Source organism: Mirounga leonina, unplaced genomic scaffold, assembly GCF_011800145.1.
Source record: "Mirounga leonina isolate KUSES-001 unplaced genomic scaffold, KU_Mleo_1.0 Mir_366, whole genome shotgun sequence".
Lineage (NCBI taxonomy): Eukaryota > Metazoa > Chordata > Mammalia > Carnivora > Phocidae > Mirounga > Mirounga leonina.
Window position 1 is genome coordinate 1,402,124 of NW_023270709.1, and position 20,084 is coordinate 1,422,207.

Below are 20,084 nucleotides of genomic sequence, written 5' to 3' on the forward strand. Positions count from 1 at the left end.
GGTGTATATCATGGATTAGCTACTGACCTCTGAGTCAGAGAGCTCATCTCTGAAATAAAGGGCTGCTGCAGGGGCGCCTGGGTGGCTCAGTCGTTAAGCGTCTGCCTTCGGCTCAGGTCATGATCCCAGGGTCCTGGGATCGAGCCCTGCATCGGGCTCCCTGCTCCGCGGGGAGCCCGCTTCTCCCTCTCCCCCTCCCCCTGCTTGTGTTCCTGCTCTCGCTATCTCTCTGTCAAATAAATAAATAAAATCTTAAAAAATATATAAAATAAAATAAAGGGCTGCTGCAGCATAGTAGATGGTTTGAGGCCAGGGTAAGGTTTAATGTGGCTTGTGGAGGGAGCGGAAGGAGGAATGAACCTTCCCTTGACAGTGGACAGTCTCAGGAAGACTCTGGAACAGGGAACAGCAACAGGACTACTGAGATGCTCAAAAATTCCTGTTGCAAGATGGTCCAGTGAAGGCAGGGAGTAGTTGGTGATGAGGGTAGAGAAGTCAGCCTTTGAGGGGCCTTGTTGAGCCTGTTAAGGAGCTTGGAAGTCATCCTGAGGACAAAAGGGAATCCTTGAAGGAGCAGCAGAGTGGTATGCAGTAAGATATGTGTTTCCAGATAGATCACTGATTGTATCAGGAGGACATTTTAAATGGTTAAGACTGGAGACAGGGGGGGAGAAAAAAGACTGGAGAGAGGGAGACCAACTGGAAAGCCTCTGGTTACAATCCAAACAAGCCATGCTATGGGTTGGTTTGATGGGAATAGAGAAGAATGTCCAGATTCAAGAAATAGGAAGAGAAAAACAGGCAAGGCTTGGTAATTATTTGAAATTGGGAGGTGTTGAGGGAGGCAGCAATCTAGAATAAGTACCCATGTAAAGTACACTTGCTGATTGTTTGGGAACACCCAGTTCTGCTATAGGAGACAGGAAAACAAATGGGATGGATGGAATTTATCAGAAGTGATGCATGAGGATAAGTAAATTAGTAATCTGTGAGACACGTTAGAATATATTTGTGTTAAGTGAGATAGAAAGGGAGGGAAGGCCAGGGCCCCTGGGTGGCTCAGTTGGTTAAGCATCTGCCTTCGGCTCAGGTCATGATCTTGGGGTCCTGGGATCAAGCCCCTGCATCAGGCTCTGTGCTCAGTGGGGAACCTCTTTTCTCCTTCTCCCTCTCCTTCTGCCCCTTCCCCTGATCATGCTCTCTCTCTCAAATAAATAAATAAAATCTAAAAGAAAGAAAGAGAGAGTGAAAGAATGGGAGAGAAGGCCAAGCAGGTACTTATGATATTCATGATACCCGAAATATGTGAGACCTCTGAGGCATTTGATATTCAGGAGGCCTCAGTTTGACAGGACAGATGCACATCGAATAACCTAGAATTCAGGCTGTATAATCCTTCCCAGCCAACTTGTAGCCCATTTCTTTCCCCTTACTGCTCACTGTGTGTTCTACGTTTATCCAATACACCATGTGAGTCAAGCATCTTGATGTGGTCTGTGAGCCTTTTTTTTTTTTTGAAGTTTATTTTATTTTTAGTAATCTCTACACCCAATGTGGGCCTCAAACTCATGACTTCATGCTCTACTGACAGCCCACCAGGTGCCCTGGTCTGTGAGCCTTTTTATTCTGTGACCTCTGGGATAGCCTCTTGGTACTGCACCAGCAGTGTCCCATGGCATCAAGGGAATTCCCCACACCACAACCCAGCTCTGACTCGAGTAAGTGGGTAGATTGGATGGTGATGCCACCTACCAGGATGTTCTTTGGTGAGGGCTAAGGATATACTCAGTTTAGATGTGTTGAGTTTGAGGCAATGTAGGACTTTAGGTCAAGATGGCCAACAGGTGGTTGGATATACTGATGTGAAGTGCAGGGACTTAGATATCGGTAGTCATTACTATTTAAAGCGATGAGCTTGGATGAGATCCCACGGAGAAACAAGTTTTTCCAGCATAACTCCTTGGGGCGCCTGGGTGGCTCAGTTGGTTAAGCATTTGCCTTCAGCTCAGGTCATGATCCTGAGGTCCTGGGATCGAGCCCCACATTGGGCTCCCCACTCAGCGGGAAGCCTGCTTTTCCCTCTGCCTTTGCCTGCCGCTCCCCGTGCTTGTGCTCTCTCTGTCAAATAAATAAATAAATACAATATTTTTTTTTTCTTTTTAAGGGTTTTCCTTCCCACTGTTCACTCCCCATTCCCTTTATCCCCTCTTTTGGTGCCCTAAAAATAGTCATAAAGCCTCACCTTTTCACGGGAACCTTGTGGGGCCATCTCCATGTCAATGCCTGTGAGAGATAAACCCTTCCCACCATTTCTTTTCAGTGATGTACTCTCTGCGATAGAACTTCATTGCTCCTTCCCAGCTCAGCCCTGGGCAAGCCTCTTAGGAATTCCCAAGCTACTTAGATGACCAGCCTTTCTTATGGTGCTGCAAGGAGAGCATGTGGGCAGAACCCCCGGCTTCTAGGTCTCAGGCCAGGGTCCTGGGGCTTGGGAGAAGTTGATTCTCAGACTGAAGGTCAGAGCCCAGCACCTTGTCATCATCCCAAGGAACACAATGAAGCAGAACAACTAGAACAAAGGTGACTGGGGGGCAAGGGTGGGGTGGTGGTGGTGGGGTGGGGAGGGGGCGGTTGTGGTGGAAGACTCAGTACAGTTCTAAAGATACGGAGCCATGCATTCATTATCGTTCAACTATTGAATCAGTTCAGGCACTGAAAAAAATATGCCAGGCACTCTAGATACAGTACCCTTCACTGAGATTTGATATTATCTCCTCCTTCCGTCTGAGGGATCATATCCCTGACTCCAAACCCTTAAATGCCCAGTGGTGCCAATAAGACTGGATATTAGGCGTTGAGTATTGGCAAATGTAGGACACAAGTGTAACCCCGGCCCTTACCCCAGCCAAGGAATAGCGCTAGAGAATCCCCCATTGCCTCTGGGCTCCCAACCCTTCTCTTCGGGTGAAAAAAAAAAAAAAAATTCAACTTTTTCAAATCCAAAGTCTGGGAAATAACTGGCCTTTTTCTTTCTTTCTTTCTTTCTTTCTTTCTTTCTTTTTTTTTTTTTTAAGATTTTTATTTATTCATTTGAGACACAGAGATACAGAGAGAGAGAGAGCATGAGCAGTGGGAGAGGCAGAGGGAGAGGAAGAAACAGACTCCCCGCTGAGCCAGGAGCCCGATGTGGGGTTCGATCCCAGGACCCTGGGATCATGACCTGAGCTGAAGGCAGACGCTTAACCATCTGAGCCACCCAGGCGCCCCTAACTGGCCTTTTTCTGACAGTCACCTCCCTACCCCCACCAGTAGTTTATAGGAACCCTGGAGACCGGTCAGGGTCCAAAGTGAAGTACACTTCTAACTTATATCTTCTTTTCTTTTTTTCATCTAGCAAACATCTGAGGGTCTACTAAGTGCTGTTCATTGTGCATCACCAATATAAAACATTACAGTAGCAGCTGCTAGTTCTTGAATTCTTATTGGCGGGTTTTACATGAACACTGGCATGCATCTCTCATTGGATCTTCACTTGTAAGGTAAGGACTATTATTATCTCCAATTCATGCATGAGGGAGAAGCTATGTCTTGGAGAATGAGCGAAGGTTAATCAGTTGGAGAAGGGAATTCCAGGCATTTTGGGAAGTGGTGGGAGTGGAGGTGGAGAAAAGCCACTGTTTTGCTCTCCTGTAACTTTGGAGTTCAGGAACTTTGGCATTTCAGAGTCACACATCCTCTAGACAATGGTCGTTTGTGAGTTGCTAGGGAACTAGAGCAGCTGAGAACACTGGCCAGGACTTCCTTCTCAGCGCGGTGGAGTTCTTCCACTCCAGCAAAAGCAAGCCGGGGAACAAGCAGAACTGCATGTGGGGAGAAGGGAAAAGAGCAACCCTTCCTGACCCAGAGCTGCATCTACTCTCTCCAGAAGTACCTGGAAGCTGGGGCGGGGCCCTGGCCTGGGATAGAAGTGATAGGTGTGGACTGATCAGTGTCAGGGGAAGAGGGGGAGGGGGAAGATGGGGAGAGCAGGCCTCTCAGCCAACCATGACTTCATTACTTCCATCAGATTACCTGTGCCCTTTGTGAGCATAGTTCTATTGCTGAGCGGCCTAGCCATTTTGCTTGCCTTCTCTCGTTTGTACTTGGTGAACCCTTTCTCCACTTGCTCTTCAAGTTCTGATGCAGCGCTTAGCACCTACAAGCACTCAGGATAGGGCATGACCTGGTATGGATGCATGACAGTTGGGCAAGACCAGGGACAGCAAGTTCCCTGGTCCAGGTCTTTTGGTCTCCTTTGCCACAGCTCCTCCCTGTCCCACTAGTGTGTGTGACTCTCCATAAAACCCCTGGAAGGTAGCCCATCCCAAAATGTGGGGCCCTTGGCTTCTGTCCTTCAGTAGTATTCCAGCTAACCTGGCTGAGGGACAGGCCGCCTCTGAACCCTGAATCCCGGGGACCTCAAGCCACCTGATCCCCAGGGGATGGGACTGCTTGCAGCCAGCAGTCCACTGAGATGCCCTTTGACAGGAGCAGAGGCCCCCCTGTCTTGGGGAGTACCAGGCCAATGCTGGGGGGTCTCGGCAGGACCTCAGATGAGCAGCCAGGGTGGCCCAGGGAAAGGTGGAAGAGGGGGGAGTCCAGCTGGTCTGTCAGGGGCCCACATGCCCTCACCTTTCAGAACCTCCTTGTTCTTTTTTTTTTAAAGATTTTATTTATTTATTTGACAGAGAGAGACAGTGAGAGCAGGAATACAAGCAGGGGGAGTGGGAGAGGGAGAAGCAGGCTCCCCGCTGAGCAGGGAGCCCGACGTGGGGCTCGATCCCAGGACCCCGGGATCATGACCTGAGCCGAAGGCAGACGCTGAACGACTGAGACACCCAGGCGCCCCAGAACCTCCTTGTTCTAAGCACCCCTCCAACATACACACAGTCTGGATCTTCTGTGGGCTCCTGCCTTCCACGGTGATCATTGTGGGCGCTGCAGTACACCTTTCTCTGGAAGAAGGGCAGGACAGCAGGGACGCTCAGAATCGTAGAGCTGGGAGTGATCTTCTGGCATCCCTCTCTCTAGGATGCTGAGGCAGGGATTTAAAGAGAGCAACTGGGGTGCCTGGGTGGCTCAGTCATTAGGCGTCTGTCTTCGCCTCAGATCATGATCCCAGGGTCCTGGGATCAAGTCCCACATCCGGCCCCCTGCTCAGCGGGGAGTCTGCTTCTCCCTCTCCCACTCCCCCTGCTTGTGTTCCCTCTCTCGCTGTCTCTCTCTCTCTGTCAAATAAATAAATAAAATCTTAAAAAAAAAAAAATAAAGAGAGCAACTGAAGGAATAGGAAAAGAGGAGGGAGTAGGTTCGGATTTGTGTTTCCTCTCTAGCTTTTGGCCTGGGTGTCTCCCTCCCAGTATACACACATGCACGTACACATACACCTCAGCTCTGTTTTCCATGATGAGTTTTAGCTCCTGAAGCGTGTTTCTTGTAACTTCCCAAGCCCTGAAAACAAAGTCCAAACTGGCCTCTCAAAATCCTCATACATAACTTGATGAGACTTGGTGGGAATACCTGGGATCTTCCAGGAGGGCTGCTGGGGGGTGAGGGGGGTGGCAGAAAGGCATGTGCCAGCCTCTCACTGAGTTCCTCCCTCATCCCTCCAACCCCAGTTTCTCTTCACAAGTGTGCAGAGAGAAATCTATATTCCCATGGCAAGGACGTGACCCAGGTAGATAGAAGGATGTATGGGAGTGGGGCAGCAATTTTATGTTGGGGCTGGAAGGAAAGGTAGAGCTCTTTTAGTCCAATTCCTCCTTGTTAGGTGAGGAAACTGAGGCACAGATGGGGGAGGGGCCATTGGCTGGGGAGTCAGAGCAGGGCCAAGGATCCTGCTCTACAGACATTTAGTTTACTCCTGACTACTGCTCCCGGACCCTCCCACTTTCCCCGCAGACTACAACCAGAGAGCTGGCTCCTCTGAGTCAGAGTGTCTGGACTGGGCAAAGGAAGACTTCAGTTTGCAGATCTGGGGGGGAGAGATGGGAGGCTTGATCGCTGTGAGAAGCGGAGTTGGTGGCTTACAGGGAGCAGTGGAACATGTGTATGTTGAGATTGAGAAAATCTCCCAGAGGAGGCAAAGCCTGAACCCTTCTCTCCTCAGCCCTCCTTGCTTTCTTCTGCCTACAGATCAATAGAACCCAGAAATCAAAATAAGTGGTGTAGAGCATCTCCCCTGGTCTCCATTTGAGCCCTTTCCGCTGGTTTTCCCAACCAAATGACACCCTGATGCCCCAGCGAGGGGATGGACGGCCTGACCCCTCTGCAGCCACGCCAGCCAGCCACACCTGGGGAGTGCCGGCCCTCACCTGCCCTCCCTCGGTCTCCTGGCAATGCCCGGCAACCAGATATTCCCATCTGTCTCTATGAGGGGCCTTGACATTGCACTACAGTAAACGTGTATGTGGAGAGTTTGTGAGCCCAGTTCTAAATTGGCTTTGGGACTTGAAGTTTTTTAGTGAGTCTATAAGACCCAGGAAAGTCGAGCCAGGTCTGGTGACTCAACCTCACTTCTAGTCTCCTCAAGGCCAACAACCTTGGGCTGCCCTGCAGACAGCCCCCTAGACTTCAGGCTCAACAGGAGGGTGGGGGTGAGGAGGGGAGCTTGTCTCAGCCTGGGTCAGCCCTGAGAACCCCAGGAGGGGCTGGCTTGGGCTCCAAACTTCACTTGTCATTAAGGTTCTGGGTCGGACTCCAGGTAAGCACGGGGCTGACCTAGCGCGGGGGTCCCACCACAAGCCAACCAGGGATCCTAGCACCCGCTCCTCTTCTGGTTCTCTCTGTGGAATGGGCCTCTTGCCCAGACCAGAAACACCACCTACAGCAACTGCAAATTGTAATCTAAAAAATAAGAGGGTGGTGTTAGTGGGGAAATGGGAAGGTGTTTGAGGAGTCGCTGGGAAGATGGGCAGCAGGGGCTCTCGGGACTGGCATGGGGAGAGAGGTTTCTGGGAACGTAGAGCGTGGCGAGCTGAGAAGCACTGGTGTGGGGGATTTCAGCCAAGTCCTGGGCCTGCCCCTCCCCCTCCCCCTCCTCCAGGAGGCTGTCTTCTTGGCAGACAGCAGATAGATGCATGACAAAGGTGCCGTGATGGCCCTGTCCTGGGGGTGGGGGAGATGGCGGGGGAGGGGCCCCCTCCTGTTCTAAAGCACATCTCTCCACCCCCACCAGGCCTCTTAATCTATCTGCCTTTTGGGCAGTTAGTGGCTTAGAGGTGAATGCAGTTCCCGCCCCACTGCCCCGTGGATCTTTCGGCAGTCCTCTGTGAAGTGTGGACATGCATGCGTACGGTTAGCTGTCCAAAAAGTTCATACAGATGGGCACATGAACGGGGCTGTGTTATACAGACTCAGGAGAAAGAAAAAAAACCAGGCTCAAAAAACTCACTGATACCAAGGTAAAGACAGCAGGCCACAGTCAGGAGGGCCCCCACCAGGACACCCAGCCCCTCAGAAGCCAGACACTGAGCCCCTGACCCCAGCAAACAACCGCAGACAGGGCCGAGCTGAAGAGCTGCCTTCAAGTAGGCAGAGGTCAGTGTCCCTAGGCTCAGGATTCTGACCTTCCCAGCTGTGGAGAACTCTGATCCAGCCCCCAATTTGCCCTAGAGCCTCCATTTAGGATAAGTTTTGGGAGCAAACATCATCCTTCATAGACAGGATCTCTGAGGGCTATTCTCTTGCAAACAGAATCAAGTGCTAGGCCAACAGTGTGGACAGTCAGGGAAGCCTAGAAAAATAGACCCTGGTGGGGGAGAGCTTAGGACAGGCTTCCTGCACCCCCTCCCCAAATCGCTCTCCACCTCTTCTGCATCTTTCCACCAGCCCCACTAAACAAAGTGCATCCCTTGGCCTGGGGGTCTGGGGGAGGGGTGGTTGACAAGGCTGGACGCCCCAGTCTTCCAGAGGAAGGGGAGCGGGATACCTAGGTCCCAGTGGGGGGCCCTGTCTGAGGCTCAGGCTTTGAGGGGATTGGGGGGGGATGGTGTTGCTGGAGTTCTTTTAGCTGCTCTGAGAGGGATTCTGTGTGGGGGTTTGGGGCTGGGGGTTGGGGGGCAGGAAGCAGTCCCCAGGGGAGCCATCCAGGCCCATTCAAGGGTTGAGCACTTGTTTAGGGTTAGAGCTGCCCCCTCTGGGGACTGGGATTGTCCAGCCAAGGCCATTGTCCTGCCCCCTTCCCCCAGTCCTTTCCCAGCTTCTTTGAACCTGAAGTCAGATAGGTTTTTCTGCCCATCTCTCTGCTTTGGCTTTCTCCACCCAGGGCCTAGGGCTGGAGGCCTGGGCTGGGGAGGAACAGCCAACGATGGGGCTAGATGTTCGGGTCGCTGATGGGGGACAAGGAAGCTGAGGTGGGGGTCTCCCAGTGGGGGGCCTGTGGGGTAGATGTGTCTGATCCCTCCGGCCAGACAAAGGTTAGAGAACGCAGGCCCAGTCAGTCCAGAGTCTGGCCCTTAGAAGGAGAAGGGGAGGTCAGACCCTGGGTCTGGTAGGTAAGGGGCTCTGGAGCAGAAGACTTGAGGCCTGGAAGAGAGGCCTTGTCTGGCAGTCAGCCCTTGGAGATGGGGTGGAAGTCGGCCGGCTGGGCTGATGGGCACAGGGCATCTGTGGCTTTGGGGTAACTGAACCTGCCAGTAATTGGGATGGGAATGCCAAAGTCCCAGTGGGGGAGTGGGGAAAGGGATTGGGAATGAGGGAGGACAGCAGAGGGTGGCTGTTAAGGAATTGAGGGGTGGCTACAGCAGTCTGGGAACATGCACACTCAGAAATGTTTCAGGGGCTGAGAGGATGGTGAGGCCCCAGTCAGGAGATGGGCCCAGGGTCTTTGGAAAGGGGTCAAGCACCTGGGCTCCTGAACATGGGGGAGGAGGTGTCCAAGCGGCCCCAGACAGTTCTAAGGTGTGCAGAGAGCCCCAGAGAAGGGTGGGCAGCCCATCGGGAGTTGGAAGTGAAGGTCCGAATGGCCGGCCTGCATCAAGAGTCCAGGGCCTGGAGAGGCACCCAGTTGGAGGTCCCCGGCTTTCTGCCCTGGCGACGGACCACCGCCACCATCAGGCAAACACCCTTCGCCTCAGTTTCTCCCACCCCGACCGCCCTCTCCTCCACCCATCCAGGGGGCGGGGCCAGAGGTCAAGGCTAGTGGGTGGGATTGGGGAGGGAGAGAGGTGTTGAGCAGTTCTTTGGAGAGCCCTCATTTTTCCAGGCCCCCGGCTTGGGGCGCCTCCGTTCCCCATGGCGGGACACCTGTCTTCCGACTTGGCCTTCTCGCCCCCGCCGGGCGGTGGAGGCGATGGGCCCGGAGGGCCGGAGCCCGGCTGGGTTGACCCTCGGACCTGGCTGAGCTTCCCAGGCCCTCCCGGCGGGTCGGGAATCGGGTCGGGGGTTGGGCCGGGCGCGGAGGTGTGGGGGATTCCCCCGTGCCCCCCGCCATACGACTTCTGCGGAGGGATGGCCTACTGTGGACCTCAGGTTGGAGTGGGGCTGGTGCCCCAAGGCGGCCTGGAGACCTCTCAGCCGGAGGGCGAGCGGGGAGCCGGGGTGGAGAGCAACTCCGAGGGGGCCTCCCCCGAGCCCTGCGGTGCCCCACCTGCGGCTGTGAAGCCGGACAAGGAGAAGCTGGAGCAAAACCCCGAGGAGGCGAGTGAGCTGAAACGGGGCTGGCGGGGGGAGGTGGCCGGGCTGGGCAGGGGGCGGCCACGGGAGGGGGAGGTGGTCGCCTACAGCTGCCTAGGCCTGACGCAAGAGGGGAGCAGGCTGGGGCGGCGCCCGGGGCAGAGAGGGCTGTGTGGCTTGAGAGCACGGGCAAGGTGGGAACCAGAAGCCAGAATTCAGAGAGAAGGGGCAGGTGAGGGCTGGGGTAGCCCTGGGGGAGTCGGAAGCTGCCCCAGACTGGCCTTCTTCCCGCCTGGCCCTTGTCAAGTAGCTGCTTTCCACTTTTAGGCCTGGCCTGAGCAGGGTCCGATCACTCACTTATTACCAGCCCAGCACTAGACCCAGCTTGGGGTTTGAGTCCCTTCTCCCACCCTTAGCTCTTCTTGAAAATTTGATCCTTACCACCAGGTTCAGGATCTTGGCCTTAGGGTTGAGTGTGGCCTGAGGGTAAAAACAGTGCTTATCCCAGGGTTATTGTTCCTGAAAGTCTAGGGTGGGACTGATTTCTGATAGAAGCTCCTGTTTGGGCTGTGTGTGCGGACATGTGGGGTTGGGTTTACCTCCCGTCAAGTTTAGGGCTTGTCTTCCCTTGACCTCTGCCTCGGGGCTAGTGAGTCACCAATATGCAAAGTGCACACCCTGGCCCCCACTTGTAGAGAACTTAACCGATTTCAGCCTTAATTCCATAAGTTGTGGACAAGACAAAAACCAAGTGGTGGAAGAACTCCTCTCCAGGCCATTCCCCAAACATAGGGTCTGCTGAGGCACTGAAAGACTTATGCGTTCAGCCCTGCCAGAGGACTCTTAAGGATGTGTCTTCCTGTCCTCCAAAGACAAGTGTAAGCAATTAGAGATCAAGTACTAAGCCCTTAGACCTCACAGAAGGAGGTGCGAGCGCTTCAGCCGACCCAGTGGCCCTAGACTTTGTAGGAGGCGACTGAGCCTTGAATGATAATGGCTGCCAATTGTGGTCCATTTCCTAAGTGCCTGGCTGTGTGCTCAGTGCCTACATCATTATCTCATTAACCGGCACAAAATCTCCCAGGGAGGTATTACCAGCCTATTTCACGGGTCCTAACTACCAAATGATGAAGTTAGGATCTGAGCCGGGGTTACCTTATTTCAAATCCCGTAAGTAGGATTTGGACAAGCCATGATGGGGAGCGGAGGACATTTAGCGCTCTGAAGCCTTGACTGAGCTGAAGTTGGCCTATTGAATTTGGTGTGATCGACCATCCTTGGAATCCTTCCCTCAAAGCTTCCAGGACTGCACATAGGTTTAGCTGCTCTTCTAGTCCCTTTGGCCACCCGCCCTCATGGGAGTGCCCCAGGGCTAAGTCCATCACCCTCTGTTCTGTCTACCTTTCCTTCCTCCCTTCCTCTCATGTACCCTTGTAGACAGGACTACCACATTTTCTGTCTCCTGCTGGGATGGCTCATGAACTGCTCCACCCCGACCATCACCCAGTCCCTCAAGGCCCCAACCAGTCATCCTCATTGCTTTCACATTCTACATCCCATCTTTTGGAAACCCAGCTATCTTGGTCTTGGAAATACACCCTGAAGCAATCACTACCGCCCTGGTCCCAGCCGCCCCGTCTGTTGGGGGTGGGGTGGGCGCACTGCAGTTGCCTCCTTAGTCTGTTGTAAACACGTCAACGGGAGTGAACATTTTTTTTTTTAAAGATTTTATTTATTTGACAGAGACACAGTGAGAGAGGGAACACAAGCAGGGGGAGTGGGAGAGGGAGAAGCAGGCTTCCTGCTGAGCCGGGAGCCCGTTGCGGGGCTCGATCCCAGGACCCTGGGATCATGACCCGAGCCAAAGGCAGACACTTAACGACTGGGCCACCCAGGCGCCCCTGGAGTGAACATTTTAAAATCGGATCATTTTACTCCACACATCCATCCAGCAGCTTCCCGTCTCATGCACTGCAGCATCCACAAAATCTGCCCTGCGCCCCCTGACTTAGTGAGCTCCTCGCCTCATCCCTTGCCTCCTCAGTCTTTCACCTTGCTCCACCCACCGCGGGGCCTTTCCACTTGGCTCTTTCCCTTTGCTCAAGCATCACTTTCTCTATCTTACTTAAAACTCTCCCCATCCCCATCATCTCCTACACTGCTGTACTCTGTAGTCCTCCACCCTGCTTCGCTTTTGTCCATAGTGCTTCTAACCTAGTAATGTACTGGATAATTGTCTCTCCCTGTTAGAATGGAAGCCCCCTGAAGCCAGGGCTTTCTGTCCAGTTTGCATAGCCGCTGGCTTATAGAAAGGGCAATACATCTGTTAAATTAATCAAGGAGAATGCCTATATGTTGCAAAAAGATACAGTAAAAATAAGGAATAACCCAGTTTTAAAAATGAGCACCAAGTATACCCTTCACTTTTTGGACATGTATTTTGTAGTGTGTTTGCGTATACATGCCGTGTCATCCCCTGGAAGCAAACTGGGGGAGAGTATATGGAAATGAGAATTAGAGACATGGTGCCGTTTACTTTTCTAGTCTCAAAACTGCCTCAAATTGGGGTAATATTTGAGTCAGAAATCTTTTGTATTAATGAGCGAAGAGGCAGCAGCCCCCTTCATAAGCTGACAGGTGTTCATTCTCGTGGAGGCAGGGCCTGCCTTTCTGTCTGTGCATGCGTGGTGCTCTGCATCTGCTGGATGTGTTTTCTGGGGTGAATGACTGGTAGATAGGTTATTACTCCATGTTTAGTGGGCAGTCTGGGTGCAGATGCTCCCACAGACCATTCCTTGGGGCCCAGATGGGAAGGGGGGTTGACAGCTGATGCGTTTGTGTTCTTACATGTCCTCTGCCTTTTTGACTGCAGTCCCAAGACATCAAAGCTCTGCAGAAAGACCTGGAACAATTTGCCAAGCTCCTTAAGCAGAAGAGGATCACCCTGGGATATACTCAGGCCGATGTGGGGCTCACCCTGGGGGTTCTCTTTGGTGGGTCTCCCTCACCATGTCCTTCCCCACTGAACACAGGGACCACATCTCCCTTGGAAGAACATGCCTGGACTTGGGGCTTTTCTTCCCACCAGGGGAGCAAGGAAAGGGTGTTTCAGGGGCAGGCTTCACCCCCTCCCCCATATGAAAGAGGGTAGAGAGGGAGGGGGAAAACCTACTTGGACCTTGAGTTCCCTCTGGGAGGAAGTGGGATCCCGGTGTGGGATCTTGGAAAGGCAGGAAACAATGAGGAGGCCCTGGGTCTTGGGGTCATGAAGGTATTGCCTTCTGCCTCACCTTGCTTCTCTTGCACCTGGCCTCCGCAGGGAAGGTGTTCAGCCAAACGACCATCTGCCGTTTTGAGGCTCTGCAGCTCAGTTTCAAGAACATGTGTAAGCTGCGGCCCCTGCTGCAAAAGTGGGTGGAGGAAGCTGACAACAACGAAAATCTACAGGAGGTGAGGGTGGGGAGGGAGGCTCAGGGATCTGCCGAGTCTTAGCCCAGTTGTCGATGCTTCCTTCCCTGGTTTGCTGCTCTCCTTCATGGGGGCTGTAATCTTAACCTCAATGGGATGGAGTAGAATTCCTCAGGATTCTCCAGAACCGCCTGTCTAGACCCACCCTTCCAGGATTCCTTCTCACACCATCTGGTGCTGGCGACCCCTCCGGCAGTGCCCCCTTAGCAATTTGCTCTTGAGTCACTACCCTCGTGGTGCTCAGCACATTCAAAGCCTGCCATTCCATTTTCCTCCCTTGCCACTCCCTCCCTTCTTGCCTCGCCAGATATGCAAAGCAGAGACCCTCGTGCAGGCCCGAAAGAGAAAGCGAACGAGTATCGAGAACCGCGTGAGGGGCAACCTGGAGAACATGTTCCTGCAGTGCCCGAAGCCCACCCTGCAGCAGATCAGCCACATTGCCCAACAGCTCGGCCTTGAGAAGGACGTGAGTGCCCCGTCCCTGTGTGCCCCCCTCCTTCCCGGTCACCACCGCCCTTTTGCTGGCTCTGCCTCCGCTCTAGATCTGTCGGCTTTGGGCCAAATGACTAAGCAAAGCCAGCCCCGCTTCCCGGAGCTTAGGATCGAGTGTCACTCTACGTTGTGTCTTCCATCCCAGGTGGTCCGAGTGTGGTTCTGCAATCGTCGGCAGAAGGGCAAACGATCAAGCAGTGACTATTCACAACGAGAGGATTTTGAGGCTGCTGGGGCCCCTTTCTCAGGGGCACCAGTGTCCTTTCCTCTGGCACCAGGGCCCCATTTTGGTACCCCAGGCTATGGGGGCCCTCACTTCACCACGCTGTACTCCTCAGTCCCTTTCCCTGAGGGTGAAGGCTTTCCCTCTGTGTCTGTCACCACTCTGGGCTCTCCCATGCATTCAAACTGAGATGCCGGCCCTTCCCAGGAATGGGGGCCCGAGGAAGGGGGAGAGCAAGGGAAAGAGAACCTGGGGTTTGTACCAGGGCTTTGGGATTAAGTTCTTCATTCACTAAGAAAGGATTTGGGAACACAAAGGGTGTGGGGGCAGGGAGTTTGGGGGGACTGGTTGGAGGGAAGGTGAAGTTCAAGGATGCTCTTGTTTTTAATCCCCACATCACTTTCTTAAATAAAGAAGCCTGGGACACAGTAGGTAGATAACTTTTGTCTTTGGTTTGTCCTCCTTTGGTTACTGAAGAGGGGATGGGGATACCCAATAGTTAGATATTAATAGCTCTTAGAACCCAGTGACCCTGAAACCAAGGTGCCATTTAAACTGCCCAGTCATATGATGTCAGAGGGAGAGCCGGTATTGGAACCCATTGATTTGTAGAAGACCCCTATAGGTGTGAGCTAGTTCCTCGGAGCCTAGGACTTAGAATCCTGGGGAAATTTAAGTGGAATGCCTTATTTTAATTTTATTTTTTAAAGATTTTATTTAAGAGAGGGAATATGAGCGGGGGGGTAGGGTGGGCAGAGAAAGAGCAGCAGACTCCAGGCATGGCTCCCTCCCAGGACCCTGAGATCACAACCTGAGCCGAAATCAAGAGTCACTCAACTGAGTGAGCCACCCAGGCGCCCCTGGAATGCCTGATTTTTATAGCCCATTCCCTATTAGGAGCGGACTTTTTGCTTTCCCCACTCAACTCTGGAAGTGTCCTTAATGGCTTTATACTAAGGAATCATCTTTAGATGCTTTGCTTCTGCATATTGTCCCAACTTAGAAACTCCATCTTGTGCTTTGTTGATACCAAAGTCCATTTGGTTTCCACTTAAGGGTTTGGCCTACCTTGTCCATGAGTGACTCAACAAACACCCATGTTTTTGTCCTGGTTCTGCTATTACTTAATCGGGGCCCTTGTCCTTGATGGGGAGGGCACTTGGGTCGGTAAGTCAAATAGGGATAGAAGGCAATGGACCTAAAGATTGCAATAGGTCAGGATAAGGCTTTCCTAATAAGAGCTACAGAAACACCGTTTTGACACTGTCGGCTTGGTGTAAGGCTCACAGAAGAGAATCCGTGTACTGTGCAAGGCTGGTCCACACTAGACCAGGTGAGCCTCTGCTCTAGCTGGTGTACCAGGTTTTCTCTTTTCCCCTGGTATTACCTTTTCCAAGGTTCTGCCATCCTCATGAACTCAACCAAACTCCATCTACTTTATTTTAATGGCCGTGGATCTGTTTTTCCTTTAAACTAGGAACCTTAATTACTTTTTCTCCAGTCTCCCACCTCCAGCCCATTCTGTATCAAGTGAGCAGGTTCATACTCCTCTGTGCTTTGCTCGTCTCTTCCCCTAAGAGTCAATTAAGCTTTCCAGACCATAACCATTCTCAAGAACAGGAAAGCAAGGAGTACCAGGCCTGGAAAAAGAATAAATATCTAGGAGTGAATGGAGCTGCTTGTTCTTTATTTAGAAATAGAAGCAAAGCTCTAAAAAGCCAGGTCATGCTCACGGCCAGTGGCAATGGTTTAGCCACAATGTAAAAGTTTTGAGGCCATGCCTTAGGTTTTCCCAGAATGCCTTAGTGATGCCATCCAAGATCATTAAGCACTTGTTTGTTCCTAGACTGAGGCTTCTATCTGCCCAGGCATGGCCTCTGCAGTTGATGGGTGCTCTGACCACAGACATTCTAGTGCCTATGACAAGGAACTACAGCTTGTAATGGAATTTCCAGCTTGCTGGCAACTTCCTGGAGGCAGCATCTTTGGCAGGAAACCATCTCTTCTGTCACCTTGGCCATGAGGGCCTGCTTCAGGCCTTGAGTCAATATCCATAGCAGTGGACACTTCCCCTATAGTCATTTCCCCCCCCCAGGGAGGCAAGGGAAGAAGGGGGCATTTCTTAGGAGGTCCAGTGGTGCCCCACCATGTCCACCTGTGGCCTGGAGATGCCAGCTCTGTCTTCTGGTGCCCTGGTGGTGGGCCTTAGGTCTGGATGCCTACACGACACCCTGGGCACTGGAAGTCAGCCTCCCTGGCATCCTGGATACTATAGCCAACACAGGCCACATGGAACCAGACATCACAACCATCACACTGAACCCAGGCAACTGTTTCTTCTTCGGGTAGGTAGCAACAAGGGGCTGCACAGGGCTCCCCACTCCCAACTGCAGGGGGAGCCCTGGGAGTGCTCACTGGGTGCTTCCGAGGACGTCCACGTCGATTTCTGAAGAAAGTGACACAAAAACCAGGTCACTGGAAACCTGAAGAAGCCTAGAACTTTACCCTGGATAATCTTAAGAGTGAACCTCGATAGACTCACTAGACTAGTGGTGAAACACAAAAGTAGAACTAACCCAGGTTTTGCCAATCCAACATCTGTTCCAGCTCTGTCCACTTCCCAGTCCCATTCCCATTCCTATCCCCAGAGCAGAGGGCCACCTCCCAGTCTGGGGCTCTAAAAAGGAATCAAAAAGGAGTTAAAAATTGAGAAAGATCTCTCCACTTACCCACCAGGTGTCCGTGGGGTTGTCTCTACACGGAGTTTCTTCCTGGGCTCCATAAAGACTGGTGGGGGGCCCTCAGGAGTCTCGCCCTCATCATCCAGCTCTGCCAACACTCGGTGAGCCGATTTCCTCCGATTTCTTGGGGGTGGGGCAGAAGGGGTGGTCCCCACCTCCCTAGGAGGAGTGGGAACAGGCAGGCTCTGTGGCTCACCCCCACTCCTGGAGAAGGTGAGGGGCAGAGGTCTGAGCTTGCTGAGGCTACCGATGGAATTGAGGATCAATGTGGCTTTCGGGGCAGGGGAAAGGGTGCTGAGGGGGCGCTGTGGGGCCCCCTGGGGGGGGAGCATAGGCCGGAAGCCAGCCCTGGTTCCCTCTTCACCACTAGACCTCGGGATGGTAATGGCCGCAAAATCTTGAGGTTTGACTCGGACTTGCTGAAACATGAAGTAGAACTCCGAAGGGCTGGTTCCTGGGGGCCCTTCAGGGCCAAAAGTCACAAGGTCCCCATCACTCAACTCCAGCCTGTGACCCCTTGGGAGTCGGACATTATTGACCAGAGTCCCTGTTGATGGCAGGGCACCAGACAGATACAGAGAATGACAAAAACAGAAATGACCAGTCAGGAGTGAAGAAATCTGGCCTCCTCTGATTTTCTAGGGCACATGAGAACATGACACCTGTCATCAAATTCTCACTCTGAAGTCCCTGAGCAGGTGATATCAGATATTAAGCTCCTTGTGATTTGGGAACAAGTTTATTTTTTATGCCCTCCCACAGGGCACACGGAGGAATGGACTCCTTCCCTCACTGCTGAGGTCCCATTCTCAGACACACTCAGCTCCAGTGCAGAAACAGTTATTGGCATACCTTAGACTATCTGGGTTGAGATCTTGGCTCCACCCTTACCAGCTATGTTACCTGGACAAGTTAACCTTGTGCCTCATTTGCCTAGTCTATAAAATGGGAATGATATTAGTGCTCACCTACCTTCAAAGCACTTAAAACAGTACCTGGCTCATTCAGTAAGCACTAAACGAATGTTGGCTACTATAATTATCTAATCTCCACAACGTTCCCAAAACAAACTTTACAAAGCCTTACATTTTATCTATGAGGAAACTGAGACCCAGAGAGGTGAAGGGACAGGCCTGAGGTTTCACTTGGGGACAGTGGCAAACCCAGGCCTTCTGAGGTTGACTGCAAATGCCTGCAAGTCAGGGAGTAAGACATATGCCCTGATTATTAAAACATAATCCAAGGGGCACCTCGGTGGCTCAGTCAGTTAAGCGTCTGCCTTGGGCTTAGGTCATGATCCCAGAGTTCTGGAATCCAGCCCACATCAGGCTTCCTGCTCAGCGGGGAGTCTGCTTCTCCCTCTCCCTTCTCCTCCCCCTGCTCCTTCTCTCTCTCACTCACTCTCTTTCTCAAATAAAAAAAAAAAACAACAACACCCATAATCCAACATATCATAACTGCCTTCAGACAAGAACAAGGTGCATCAGCAAATTTGGAAACTGAGTCATCTGAGCTTGGCCCCCAATGGCTCCAGAATATCCCCACTGTGATGCTTCCCTGATGATGGCCCAGGCCCTGGATCTACCTCCCAGCCCCTGTTTAGATGGTTCCAGCTAGGCAGGGACCATCAGGGGTCAGCCCCACAGAGAGCTGACACTGCACACCTTTAGTGGGAAGATGCAGGTCTGGACTACAACTGTCCATCCAACCTGACAGGGAGTTTGGGAGGCAGGCAGGGTCCCTGTGGAGCCCCTTAATTCATTCCAGCCCAGAACTGCAACTGCCCAGGCGCAAGGCCTCCTTGCTCACTGCTCACCTTGGCTGCTATGGTCCTCCAGGCTGACCCTCCAGTCATCACCCCGGCGCTCAGCGTGCAGCTCCGCATGGACTCCAGAGATGAAGCCAGGCTCCCGCTGGGGCTGCAGAGCCACATCACATAGGTCGGCCCTACGGCCCAAGCGGTAGGTGCAGCCAGCCCCGCTAGGGGGGTGGAAGGTGTAGAGATCACCACCCCTGCCTCCCCCTATGCGCAGCAGCTGGAAGCAGGGCAGCATGGGTGGTGCCCCCTCTGCACCACCTCTTCCACTTCAGGAGTCCATCACCTTTCCCACACCTGAGCCATGCACGCTGGCCTGAGTTCACTTTCTGTCTGATGCAAATTTGAGCTGTGCTTTGTGCAATTTCAACTTTGAGCACAGGCCTGAGTTTTCACCAGGGTTCAGTGGCAAGGCTCAGATGAGAACCCAGGCCTTAGTAGTGCAAATTCAGAGTGCAAGGAGCCTAGGCATGCGCTGCAAACAAAACTGTCAAGCAGCTTTGCAACTGAAAAAATCAGGGAAGGTCCCAGTGAAGTGCAAAATCGAACGCGTCCTATGGCACTTGAGTTGAACCGGATCCTCAGGCCACAAAGTATTCAGGGAGACTCAATCTGTGCAAGGCAACAATATATTAGGCAGCTTCCAGGGAAATGCAAACTAGATGTGTGTAGAGGGATTCCTGCTTCTGTACAATACTAACTTGTCACCTCAGTGTAATTTGGAGAAAAGCTTCCTGTCAGACTCGCTTATCCAAATAGAGTAACCCTCCTGCTCGCTCACGCCTCGCCCTTTGGGCCAATCCCTCACTCATAACTAGTTATCTTTAACCCCAGTGGGAAGGGAATCCACTGTCATCCCCCAAAAGGCAGTGAAAATGGTCCCTATGTTCTCCGACAAAGCAGATCTAAACCCTGACTTTCCAGCTTCTCCGGGTGGGACAAAAACGGGGGAAAGAGCTCCCCAAGATCATGCAAGGCAAACCCAGCCTTTCCCCTCCCCTGCGAGCCCCGTTTCCGATCTACCGCGGTGCAGTCTCCAAGTAGTCTCCTCTCCAGGCAGTGCTAGAGTGTGCGGTGGCCGCCGGACCCCTCCGGCCCGAGCTGGCGCTACCGCGGCTGTTTGACAGCGAGGAAGCTGGGATCGAGAGGGGCGCGGTCTCCGCGCGCGGGCAGCGCCCGCCCCGCCTTCGGAATTCCCGGGTCCGAACTCCGCGCAGAGCGAGCCCGCCCTCCGTGCCACTCCTGATTGGCCAGCTCATTTATTCCCCTCCGCTCTATTGGGCGGCGCTCTGGGAGTGTCTCCAACCTCCCGCCTTCCGCTTTTTCTGATTAGTTCACAAGTTTTCCCGGGTTCCCGGAGTTGGGAGGAGCCGCCAGGGCGCGGAGACGTCCCTCAACGCCGCAATTGGGCCCGGCTTTAGACACTACTGCGCCTGCGTGCACCTCTTTTCCCTCCTCCCCGGATGAAACAGGATTTTAGAGCGGCCCGCCAAGCTGCCCGCTTTGCGCAGGCGCGGTCAGGGGCGGAGGCCGCGCCTGGGAGCGAGGTGTAGGGGTTGTGGCTAGAGGGCAGAGGGCTTTCTCGCGCTGGGTAAGGGGCGTTCGGGAAGAGTCGGTTGGGGGCGGGAAGGGGCCGAGAGGGGGCACGGGGGTGGGTTCCGGGGTCCATAGGGGGAGAAGGGTACAGGGA

General features: G+C 53.1%; 2 protein-coding genes across 3 annotated transcripts; one reads left to right on the forward strand and one right to left on the reverse strand.

Annotated features, from left to right (window-relative positions):
* The first annotated feature begins 9,273 nt into the window (after nucleotides 1–9,273).
* On the forward strand, nucleotides 9,274–14,265 carry POU5F1 (POU class 5 homeobox 1). The gene is made up of 5 exons (XM_035030472.1): nucleotides 9,274–9,678; nucleotides 12,527–12,647; nucleotides 12,974–13,104; nucleotides 13,430–13,588; nucleotides 13,760–14,265. Exons 1-5 carry the CDS (start codon nucleotides 9,274–9,276, stop codon nucleotides 14,024–14,026), a joined length of 1,083 nt encoding a protein of 360 aa, XP_034886363.1. The 3' UTR covers nucleotides 14,027–14,265.
* A 1,242-nt stretch (nucleotides 14,266–15,507) lies between these two features.
* Nucleotides 15,508–19,539, reverse strand: TCF19 (transcription factor 19). 2 transcript variants are annotated; one of them, XM_035030627.1, is made up of 4 exons: nucleotides 19,418–19,539; nucleotides 18,395–19,006; nucleotides 16,567–17,125; nucleotides 15,508–16,283 (listed from the first exon to the last, which is right to left on the reverse strand). In XM_035030627.1, exons 2-4 carry the CDS (start codon nucleotides 18,630–18,632, stop codon nucleotides 16,043–16,045), a joined length of 1,038 nt encoding a protein of 345 aa, XP_034886518.1. In that variant the 5' UTR covers nucleotides 18,633–19,006; nucleotides 19,418–19,539; the 3' UTR covers nucleotides 15,508–16,042. The 2 variants fall into 2 exon arrangements, with proteins under 2 accessions (XP_034886518.1, XP_034886519.1); XM_035030628.1 differs by having other exon boundaries at nucleotides 16,231–16,283; nucleotides 16,571–17,125.
* Between the last annotated feature and the right edge of the window lie 545 nt (nucleotides 19,540–20,084).

Bases quoted from the DNA above. Each gene is read 5' to 3' on its own strand.
- POU5F1 (XM_035030472.1), top strand. From the start codon at position 9,274: ATGGCGGGACACCTGTCTTCCGACTTGGCCTTCTCGCCCCCGCCGGGC. The intron at 9,679-12,526 runs GCGAGTGAGCTG...TTTTGACTGCAG, and splicing joins TGGAGCAAAACCCCGAGGAG to TCCCAAGACATCAAAGCTCT. The intron at 13,105-13,429 runs GTGAGGGTGGGG...TTGCCTCGCCAG, and splicing joins ACAACGAAAATCTACAGGAG to ATATGCAAAGCAGAGACCCT.
- TCF19 (XM_035030627.1), bottom strand. From the start codon at position 18,632: ATGCTGCCCTGCTTCCAGCTGCTGCGCATAGGGGGAGGCAGGGGTGGT. The intron at 17,126-18,394 runs GTGAGCAGTGAG...TGCCATCAACAG, and splicing joins GGAGGACCATAGCAGCCAAG to GGACTCTGGTCAATAATGTC. The intron at 16,284-16,566 runs GTAAGTGGAGAG...CACTTTCTTCAG, and splicing joins ACCCCACGGACACCTGGTGG to AAATCGACGTGGACGTCCTC.